This window comes from Alosa pseudoharengus, unplaced genomic scaffold, assembly GCF_046254945.1.
Source record: "Alosa pseudoharengus isolate Yale_2024_CS ecotype anadromous, Long Island Sound unplaced genomic scaffold, YU_APseudo_1.1 YU_APseudo_1.1_scf_22, whole genome shotgun sequence".
NCBI lineage: Eukaryota > Metazoa > Chordata > Actinopteri > Clupeiformes > Clupeidae > Alosa > Alosa pseudoharengus.
In genome coordinates, this window is record NW_027468680.1 from 2,689,903 (window position 1) to 2,702,066 (window position 12,164).

The 12,164-nt window shown below is 43.2% G+C and overlaps 1 protein-coding gene and 1 long non-coding RNA gene across 2 annotated transcripts in view; one reads left to right on the top strand and one right to left on the bottom strand.

The window, feature by feature from the left end:
• Positions 1-5,861, bottom strand: part of LOC143139490 (sodium/potassium-transporting ATPase subunit alpha-2-like) — a 15,772-nt gene extending 9,911 nt beyond the window's left edge. Inside the window, exons 1-6 of the mRNA XM_076300077.1 lie at positions 5,850-5,861; positions 4,568-4,594; positions 3,891-3,983; positions 3,295-3,354; positions 1,759-1,962; positions 62-175 (exon numbers count right to left, since the gene is read on the bottom strand). Coding sequence (XP_076156192.1) covers positions 62-175; positions 1,759-1,962; positions 3,295-3,354; positions 3,891-3,983; positions 4,568-4,594; positions 5,850-5,861 — 510 coding nt within the window. The remainder of the gene's footprint in view (positions 1-61; positions 176-1,758; positions 1,963-3,294; positions 3,355-3,890; positions 3,984-4,567; positions 4,595-5,849) is intronic.
• Positions 5,862-8,323: 2,462 nt separating this feature from the next.
• LOC143139625 (uncharacterized) lies at positions 8,324-10,422 on the top strand. Its single transcript, XR_012990445.1, has 4 exons — positions 8,324-8,432; positions 9,557-9,624; positions 9,810-9,984; positions 10,364-10,422. It is a non-coding gene; the product is annotated as an uncharacterized LOC143139625 (long non-coding RNA).
• Positions 10,423-12,164: the final 1,742 nt, after the last annotated feature.

Below are 12,164 nucleotides of genomic sequence, written 5' to 3' on the forward strand. Positions count from 1 at the left end.
GGAGGGAGAGAGAGAGAGGGAGAGAGAGGGAGGGAGAAAGAGGGAGAGGGACGGTGTTCACCTGTGGGACCATGTTTTTAAAGGAGTCCATTATGCGTGAGCTCTTGGCCTCTTGGTAGTAGGAGAAACAACCGGTGATGATGACCACAGCTGCCAACACCACACCGAGATACAACTGACAGACGGAGAGAGAAGGAGATGAGATGAGGCAGACATCCCATAGAGTCCCCACATACATCCCATAGAGTCCCCACATACAGCCCATAGAGTCCCCACATACCACCCATAGAGTCCCCACATACAGCCCATAGAGTCCCCACATACCACCCATAGAGTCCCCACATACATCCCATAGAGTCCCCACATACCACCACAGACATCCCATAGAGTCCCCACATACCACCACAGACATCCCATAGAGTCCCCACATACATCCCATAGAGTCCCCACATACAGCCCATAGAGTCCCCACATACCACCCATAGAGTCCCCACATACATCCCATAAAGTCCCCACATACCACCACAGACATCCCATAGAGTCCCCACATACCACCACAGACATCCCATAGAGTCCCCACATACCACCACAGACATCCCATAGAGTCCCCACATACCATCACAGACATCCCATAGAGTCCCCACATACCACCACAGACATCCCATAGAGTCCCCACATACCATCACAGACAACCCATAGAGTCCCCACATACCACCACAGACATCCCATAGTCCCCACATACCACCACAGACATCCCATAGAGTCCCCATATACAGAATCTATCACAGACATCTGTGTGTATGCAGGCCAGAGCCAGACAGAAAAAAGACTTTCATGACATGTATCACTGACACTGACTTGACGTGTCTTCTGTGTCGGCATGTAACAGTGCCGGTGTTCTAAAGGTGAGGTGACGGCACTGGTGTTCTAAAGGTGAGGTGACAGCACTGATGTTCTAAAGGTGAGGTGACCGCACTGATGTTCTAAAGGTGAGGTGACGGCACTGGTGTTCTAAAGGTGAGGTGACGGCACTGGTGTTCTAAGGTGAGGTGACAGCACTGATGTTCTAAAGGTGAGGTGACGGCACTGATGTTCTAAAGGTGAGGTGACCGCACTGGTGTTCTAAAGGTGAGGTGACCGCACTGGTGTTCTAAAGGTGAGGTGACAGCACTGGTGTTCTAAGGCAGTGTTTCTCAAAGTGTGGTCCGGGGACCACTGGTGGTCCGCAAGCTATCCCAAGTGGTCCGCGAGCAGACGTGGTAAAATATAATATAGATGAGTTGTTTGCAATATTGAACCAACTTGTATGTAAATCCAAACATTTCTGCAACACTGCCTATGTAAGCCATGCCAGTTTAAATCATATGAATTCTCTGACACAATAATACAATCAAAGTGGTTCAGTGAGTAGGCCTATTGTGTAATTTACTATTGAAGTAGGTCTAATTTATTTATTTATTTTTAGCTAGGTGGTCCGTGAGGCTTTTTTTATTGATTAAGTGGTCCTTCGTCTGAAAAAGTTTGAGAAACACTGTTCTAAGGTGAGGTGACAGCACTGATGTGATATGACCGGTGTAGTGGGCAGTGTGACGTATGATATGACCGGTGTAGTGGGCAGTGTGACGTGTGATATGACCGGTGTAGTGGGCAGTGTGACGTGTGATATGACCGGTGTAGTGGGCAGTGTGACGTGTGATATGACCGGTGTAGTGGGCAGTGTGACGGTGCTGACACAACAGGGGTGACGTCTCTTCTCACGTTGTCATTGGCCGGCTCGTCCTCGGTGGCGGCCTGGATGCTGTAGGCGAAGAAGCAGAGGATGGCGCCGATCCAGAGCAGGATGGAGAAGCCGCCGAACAGCTGCTTGCAGAACTTGACCCACTCGGGCGTGGTGGGGGGAGGGGTCAGCGCGTTCGGCCCGTCGCGCGCCAGAATCTCCACAGCACGCTTGTTGGTCAGACCCTGGAGATCACACAGCAGGGCTGTCAGCACCGTTACCCTGGCAACAGCATGTCTCAGAAGGAAAAATGCCACCCCAGAGATAAGTGTCACCCATGGCAACTGTAACCAAGCAGCTCCATCACACTTGGACTAGAATTTATGAAGAGGCTGAAAAATGACATCTTAACTCATTGAGTGCCAAAAACTTAATATTACGCTTTTCCTTCCCATGCGTTGAGTGCCAAAAACTTAATATTACGCTTTTCCTTCCCATGCGTTGAGTGCCAAAAACTTAATATTACGCTTTTCCTTCCCATGCGTTGAGTGCCAAAAACTTAATATTACGCTTTTCCTTCCCATGCGTTGAGTGCCAAAAACTTAATATTACGCTTTTCCTTCCCATGCATTGAGTGCCAAAAACTTAATATTACGCTTTTCCTTCCCATGCATTGAGTGCCAAAAACTTAATATTACGTTTTTAACTTTTTTTTTAAATTACGAAACTAGACACTCTCTGAAATATATGACGATCGAAAACTCATGAAAACTCACAATCTGGACATTTTATCTGGACATTTTATCATAACTCGGTTGCCGCTTTGGGTCGAATCAGTGACGCATGCACGTCAGGTCAAAACCAGGCCATTTTCGTGGGTCTATCACTAGGTGGCAGTCTCGCCAGGTCTCGCTGATCACTTCCCAGAAAGTTTACAGGCAACACTTAATATTTCATGAAAGACGTTTTATCTCCATTTCTAGAAAAAAACAGCGATTTTGATGAAAACTAGCCACTATTTAGCTTGGGATTTCTCAGGAACAGAGGCGTGTAGAAATACATGGTTTGCACCCACCGAGAGCTTAAAGTGTCACCTTTTAAACGAGCCATTGTATGTGTTCATAGCTATAACACAGAATATGCTGTGGCTGTACAAAAATCATCAACAATGGTCTAGATTGCTGGCACTCTAGGACAAAGCTTCCGAAAACAGCTATGCATTCAATGAGTTAAATGACCACTGTTGACCACTGACCACTGGTACAATAACTGTTCCACCTGATGAAATCCTATTGGGTGACCCATAGAGGATCCCTCTCTGGTTTCTGAGCAATAACACGTTCTATCTTTATCTGCAGAGAGCGTCAGGAGGGCTGGACTGGTGTGTGTGTGTGTGTGTGTGTGTGTGTGTGTGTGTGTGTGTGTGTGTGTGTGTTCTATCTTTATCTGCAGAGAGCGTCAGGAGGGGTGGACTGGTGTGTGTGTGTGTGTGTGTGTGTGTGTGTGTGTGTGTGTGTGTGTGTTCTATCTTTATCTACAGAGAGCAGGGAGCGTTAAGAGGGCTGGACTGGCCTTACCCTAGAGAGGTCAACTCCATAACGCTGGCTCAACTCCTCCAGAGAGATCTTATGGTCATCCTGTGCGGACGCAAATACACACAAACACACATTAACACACACACACACACACACACACACATTAACACACACACACATTAACACACACACACACCCACACACACACACACACACATTAACACACACACACACACACACACATTAACAAACACACACACACACACACACACACACACACACACACACACACATTAACAAACACACACACATTAACACACACACACACACACATTAACAAACACACACACACACACACACATTAACACACACACACACACACACACACACACATTAACACACACACACCCACACACACACACACACATTAACACACACACACACACACACACACATTAACACACACACACACATTAACACACACACACACACACACATTAACACACGCACACACACACAAACATTAACACAAACACAAATTAACACACACACACACACACACACACATTAACACAAACACACATTAATACACATATACACACACACACACACACACACACACACACACACATACTTACGATGTCCACTTCCTTCTTCAGCTCATCCAGATCCTTCTCCTTCCTCTTCTTCTTCCCAAGTTTTACAGGCACGGGATCGGCCTCCTGACCCAACTACATGAACACAGAACACACACACACTTGTTACACACACACACACACACTTTACAGGCACGGGATCGGCCTCCTGACCCAACTACATGAACACAGAACACACACACACACGTTACACACACACACACACACACACACACTCACACGTTACACACACACACACTTTACAGGCACGGGATCGGCCTCCTGACCCAACTACATGAACACAGAACACACACACACACGTTACACACACACACACACACTTTACAGGCACGGGATCGGCCTCCTGACCCAACTACATGAACACAGAACACACACACACACGTTACACACACACACACACACACACACACACACGTTACACACACACACACACACACACACACACGTTACACACACACACACACACACACACGTTACACACACACACACTTTACAGGCACGGCATCGGCCTCCTGACCCAACTACATGAACACAGAACACACACACACGTTACACACACACACACACACATGTTACACACACACACACACACACACACACACACACACACACGTTACACACACACACACACACACGTTACACACACACACACAGTTTACAGGCACGGGTTCGGCCTCCTGACCCAACTACATGAACACAGAACACACACACTTGTTACACACACACACACGTTACACACACACACACACACACGTTACACACACACGTTACACACAGACGTTACACACACACACACACACCCCCCCATAGGCCAGAAGTCTGGGAGAGAGCTGGGAGAACACACACACACACAGACACACACGCACACACACACACACACACACACATAGGCCAGAAGTCTGGGAGAGAGCTCAGTCATTATTTTTCATCTTTGCCAAACTTTCTTCAAACTCACCTACTGAGCTGAGAAAAATTTGATCAAATTCAGTTCAACACACTCAAACACACACATCCACCCCCCCCACACACACACACACACACGCACAAATGCCCACTCACACACACACACACAAAAACACCTGTTTTTAAACCGTGTGAAAGACGTCAGACAGATGTTTGACACACACACTCACACCACTTTTGCAACAGATAGACATTCACACACACACGCACACACACACTCACACCACTTGTGCAACAGATAGACATTCACACACGCACGCACACACACACACACTCACACCACTTGTGCTACAAATAGACATTCACACACACACTCACACCACTTTTGCAACAGATAGACATTCACACACACACGCACATACACACTCACACCACTTGTGCAACAGATAGACATTCACATACACACACGCACATACACACTCACACCACTTTTGCAACAGATAGACATTCACACACACACTCACACCACTTTTGCAACAGATAGACATTCACACACACACGCACATACACACTCACACCACTTGTGCAACAGATAGACATTCACACACACACGCACATACACACTCACACCACTTGTGCAACAGATATACATTCACACACACACGCACACACACACACACACCACTTTTCACCAGCAGAGTTCAGGAGGCAGCATGTACACTGACAAGTGTGTGTGTGTGTGTGTGTGTGTGTGTGTGTGTGTGTGTGTGTGTCCAGACTGTGTGCAAGGGGAAAATGAGGGAATGCGCATTCGTAAGTGTTAACGCAATGGAGAGAGAGAGAGGGAAAGAGAGAGAGAGGGAGAGAGAGTGAGAGAGAGAGAGAGAGGGAGAGAGAGAGAGAGAGAGAGAGAGAGAGAGGCAGTATTTGTCGGGAATACTAAGCGTTAAAGAGCAGACTGTCATGGAAATCACCTGCTCCTGTCAATCTCTCCCCTTTTAGTGTGTGTGTGTGTGTGTGTGTGTGTTTTAGACTCACCCCTATTCCCATGTTGAGTGCTGTGTGCTGTTGGTTCCGCTGCTTTGTGTAGTGTGTGTGTGTGTGTGTGTGTGTGTGTGTGTGTGTGTGTGTGTTTGAAGGAAACAGATATATTAGATGGCAGAGGAAAGAGTAGTTTATAGGGATATAAGAACAGAGGGCAGACTGGAAATAGAGAGAGATGGACAGAAAGAGAAAGAAAAACAGCCAGAGAGAGAGAAAGAGAGAGAGAAAGAGAGAGGAAAAGAGAGAGAGAGAGATAGAGAGAGAGAGAGAGAGAGAGAGAGAGAGAGAAAGAGAGAGGAAAAGAGAGAGAGAGAGATAGAGAGAGAGAGAGAGAGAGAGAGAGAGAGAGAGAGAGAGAGAGACATCAAAGCCTTATTCTGTCAATACTATCTCCTGTGGGCAGCCTTGGCTAGGTTTGAATGGACACACACTCACGCCCTAATCTCACCAGACAAATGTGATACTTCACAAGTCATTCCAACACACACACACACACACACTCACCCAGTCAGTTTTGTGCTAGCTTCATCACATTTCTGAGTGAAATGACATGTCTAGGAACAGACTAAAACACACACACACACACACACACACACACACACACACAAACACACACACACACACACGTGCACGCACGCACACACACACACACACACACACACACACACACACACACACACACACACACACAAATCAACTCTTATACACACAAGTGAATGGAGCGCTAGAGGAGCAATGGCGTGTGTGTGCCAGTGTGTCCTTTTCTCTATCTCCTGTCTATGGCACTGTGTGTGTGTGTGTGCATGTGTGTGTGCAAGTGCACTTGAATACTAATATATACTAATACAGTTGTATACTCTTTACTGTGTGTGTGTGTGTGTGTGTGTGTGTGCATGTGTGTGTGCAAGTGCACTTGAATACTAATATATACTAATACAGTTGTATACTCTTTACTGTGTGTGTGTGTGTGTGTGTGTGTGTGTGTGTGTGTGTGCATGTGTGTGTGCAAGTGCACTTGAATACTAATATATACTAATACAGTTGTATACTCTTTACTGTGTGTGTGTGTGTGTGTGTGTGCATGTGTGTGTGCAAGTGCACTTGAATACTTATATATATACTAATACAGTTGTATACTCTTTACTGTGTGTGTGTGTGTGTGTGTGTGTGTGTGCATGTGTAGGTGTGTGCTTGTGTGTGTGTGTGTAGGTGTGTGCATGTGTTTACCAGTGTACTTGAATGCTAACATATACTAATATAGTTGTATACCCTTTGTTGTGTGTGTGTGGGTGTGTGTGAATGTGTGTGTGTGCCAGTGTACTTGAATGCTAACATATACTAATAAAGTTAATGGTAACATATGCAAATAAAATAGTATATCTGTGTGTTTGTGTGTGTGTGTGTGTTTGTGTTAGCTTAACTAAATGCTAGCATATGCTAATAAAGTTGTGTGTATAGAAGTGTTTTATACAAAAGTATGTATTACATATGTATTAATCTAACATGTATTTTGTGTGAAGGCTTGCGTGTAAGTAGCATATAGACGAATCTAACATGCTAGATAGGCTCCGTATGTGTGAAAACTTGTGGGTTTAACTGGATATAGAAGCTCGGTCTCTGCTGATGCCTTATGTGTTGTGTGTGTGGAAAGACATATTAATGTTGTATGTCTGGAAATTGTGTGTGTGTTTTAGACTCACCCCTATTCCCATGTTGAGTGCTGTGTGCTGTTGGTTCTGCTGCTTTGTGTAGTGTGTGTGTGTGTGTGTGTGTGTGTGTGTGTGTGTGTGTGTGTGTGTGTGTGTGTTTTAGACTCACCCCTATTCCCATGTTGAGTGCTGTGTTCTGTTGGTTCTGCTGCTTTGAAATGAAAGATGAGGAAAATGAACGAGTTGTCCCAGGTCTCTCTCTCTCTCATACACACACACGTGTCAGACACTGGTGGCTTTTTTGGGGAAATGGAAACCCTCCCCCACACACACACACACACACACATCTCTGCACCCCCCCATGCCACATGGGTCATCCAACTCCCAGCGCGCACAGGCACCCCGACAATGACAGAGGGGGTTCTGTGCACCTGCACCTGCTGTCCTCTCCCCTGCCCCCTACCCATGTGCATGTGTGTGTGTGTGTGTGTGAGAGAGAGAGAGAGAGAGAGAGAGAGAGCTCCCTGTTCTAAGAAGGAATAATGACTGCAGCAGACATGGGTCTTAAAATGGCTCCACCATCAAACACACACACACACACACACTGCAGCAGCAGCAGGTCTTAAAATGGCCTCACCATCCCAAAGCCACACACTGTAAAAAGTTTCTGTAAATTTACACCCAGATTCCAACATTATTCACCGGTTTTCTTTAATAAACAGGACTTTCCGGTCATTAGTAAGACAAATATGTAAAATCAGGCTCCAACACTGTTATTTACCACGCCCGTAATGTTTTTTCTGGAACACACGTACTTCCTGTTATCTTTTAACGTTACCTTCGTTCTGGTGATGGGAAGCTGTCTGCTGAGAGAAGACGATACGTTGGAATCATACCCAAACCCATCGAAAGCTATCAACACAATAAGGTGAGTTTATCTGTCACCTTTGACCAGAAATACAACGTTTGAAAGCACACTGGTCATGTTTATATTAAGTTGTATAATACAACATCTCTGAATGTTACCCTGCTGAAACGAAGTTAGTAGCAGTGCTATTCAGCTAGCCAAGACCGCGCTTTCGCCCTTCTTAAGCCATGCGTTATCGTTATCACTACACTTGTCGATCAAATTTTACGTTTCTTCATTGCAATCTGGAGCCATCTAAATGTATTGGTATGTGTAGGGTATGCGTAGTTTTTGAAAGTTTAACTCGCGGGATTTACCTGCTATAACACGTGCTTGCTAGCTAAGTCTGCTTAGCATCATCAGTTTAATAAACCAGTGGCCAAATAAACAATATGGCACAAACGGATCAGTGTTGACTGCTGCTTTCAGTGTTTACTTGTATGCATGGATTTCGCCCGTGCTGGTAATTACTTAAAGTTGTGTTAAGTCCTTCAGTTTAGAAAGCTAATGATAGTTAGTAGCCTAGCTAGCTCTCCATAGCAGAGGTGGTTGCATGACACGCGTATGGTATTCCTCCCGAGTTCATTTGAGCTAGCGGCATGCAACAGGAAGATGTTTACATGTCAGATATGTGGGCATCAGTCCACTGCGTCTATTTATGTGAGCCATACCTAAATTCATGACAATATACCCAATATAGACCTTCCATGCTGTGTTCCAGATTGCCAAATAAAATTTAAGAGACATGCAGGTCTTGGATTTCCCCTGGGGATCAATAAAGTATCTATCTATCTATCTATCTATCTATCTATTTATCTATCTAGGTATTTAGACCCACATGTATAGAAACCATAAACAATGTGGTTTTGATAAGACGGACACTATTTCAAAAGCAAGCCCCCTTACTTTGCACACACATTCCTCACACAAACATCTTATCACACCCGCCTCATCACTTTTAATCATTCAACGGCAGACACACACACACACACACACCTTTCATACTCACCTTGCAGACAACTCACATTCACTCACTCCTTACATACATACACACACACACTCAGAGATTACATTCACTTTCTCACTCACACACACACACACACATCACAAAGAGTTGTTGAGTGCCTTTCTTTTCTTTTGCTAAGGGATGTGCGACCGTAGCTGATGTTGAGTCTTCCAAGCCTACCTGTGACGCCTCGCCTGATATTACTAGGTATGTTTGTTTTCATTCACTAGAGTAATAATGATCAACATATACATATTTAAATCAACTTTTGAACACTAAATGTTTTTTTTTCTGTATTGAATTTTGTTTGGACAAAATCCTAAAATGAATCTAATCATAGTTGACATGTGGATCTATATCTTAAATTGAATATGATAAATTATTTTTTTCAGGTGAACTACAAGGTAATCATCAAAAGTGGATGGTCAGCATTGAATCCTTAATCGTTTGTGAAGGGTCCAACCTCGCCACATTTCTAACAGGCCTTGCGACATGTTTCTCCACCTTCTACATTCTGAATCTGCAGTATCAGGAGGAGGCAGCGTGCACCCTTGAATTCATCCAGAGGTAAGTTCATGTCACACTTTCGAACCAGAATTTGTTTTATGTGTGGTATGTATTGGGGGGGTTGTGTAGTAGTCTACTATGTAGTTATAAGCACTACTATGCAGGATTACACCCTCTGTAGAGAGCAATCATGCATAGTACTGCTGTAATAACCACAGAACACTATACTTCTACTTCATACAACTGATTAAATCAAATATAAATGCAGTTACAGTAAGTAATAAATGTCAGTTAATTTCATTGTGAGAAAGTGTGTTAACGTTACAAATTCACATCCGATTCATTCACTTTGGCACAATTTTCCTCTACATGAATCCTAGTGTACCCTATCAGTTTTTGTAACACTCTCTCTTTCTCTCTCTCTTTCTCTCTCTCACAGAAAAAAGGCCCAGAAGAAGCCTAAGAACAATCACTAATAAGTAAAGTGGATGTTACTTGATGTCTCATGAATGTTACTTGATTTGCTCCCTGATTATCATTTATACTCATCTCTGTACTTTAAATTCTTCTGGACATAATCTGTCAGTTTATTCATTCTCACATGTACACAAGCCCAATGCGATGCAATGATATTGATAATTATCTGTGATAATTATTCTGTATCTTATTTCATTTTGAAATAGTACTACTGTAGATAACATGTCTACATTTTACATACATATGTGATTCACAAGCCTAATGCGATGTTTTTATTTTCCATGATAATTCTTTTGTACCTTATTCCCGATTTTTGAAATTCAACTAGATCACGTGTTTACATTCATACGTGATACACGAGCCTAATGCGATGTTTTTGTTTTTCATGATAATTCTTTTGTACCTTATTCCTTGTTTTTTGAAATACGATTTTCAAAATACAACTAGATAGCGTGTCTACATTTTAAACGGGCCTAATGAAATGTTTTTGTTTTCCATTGTAATTCCTCTGTGTCTTATTGCCTGTTCTTTGAAATCCGATTTTCAAAATACTACTATGTATCTACATTTTACATTCATACATGATACACGAGCCTAATGCGATGTTTTTATTTTCCATGATCATTCTTCTGTGTCTTATTCCCTGATCCTGAAATACGATTATAGTCAGTCTACATTTTCCAAAATTACTATCTTGCTTCATGTCCCTTCATCTTTCAAAAAGATTACTTTACTGTTAGACTGTCAAGTAAGTGCTGTGAAATAAAATATCTGTTAAATTACAAATAAGTAACTGATGTGAAAACATGGATTTTTATCTTTAAAATGTTGATTTGAGAGTGGATGAACTTAATATATGGCACTTGTTTCCTGTAATTGTAAAAAAATAAAGACCTGCTGTGTAACTAACGCGAAGATCACATTTTTTTCTTGTTACCCAACATGAAAATTATGTTATACAGGAATTTAATGTTATGGTAGTCTGCCGTTAAACAACGGGAAGCTCCTGGAAATCCTGCCAGTTGTTTCCTGTTAATTTACAGGAAATTAATGTTGTTATTTTACATTAACTTAATGTTAAACCAGGGCACCGTTAAATAACAGGAATCTCCTGGAAACTCTGCTGCCAGTTGATTCCTGTTTTTTTACGGGAAAATTTCTTACAGTGTATGCAGTAGATCTCCAACCAGTTTATTAACACACACCTCTACAAACACACACACACACCAGTTTAACACACACCTCTACAAACACACACACACACACCAGTTTAACACACACCTCTACAAACACAAGCACACACACACAAACACACACACCAGTTTAACACAAACCTCTACAAACACACACACACACACACCAGTTAATTAACACTCACCTCTACAAACACACACACACACACCAGTTTAACACACACCTCTACAAAGACACTCACACCAGTTTATTAACACACACCTCTACAAACACACACACACACACCAGTTTAACACACACCTCTACAAACACACACACACACACACCAGTTTATTAACACACACCTCTACAAACACACACCCACACCAGTTTATTAACACACACCTCTACAAACACACACACACACCAGTTTAACACACACCTCTACAAAGACACTCACACACCAGTTTATTAACACACACCTCTACAAAGACACTCACACCAGTTTATTAACACTCACCTCTACAAACACACACACACACACACACACACACACCAGTTTAACACACACCTCTACAAACACATACACA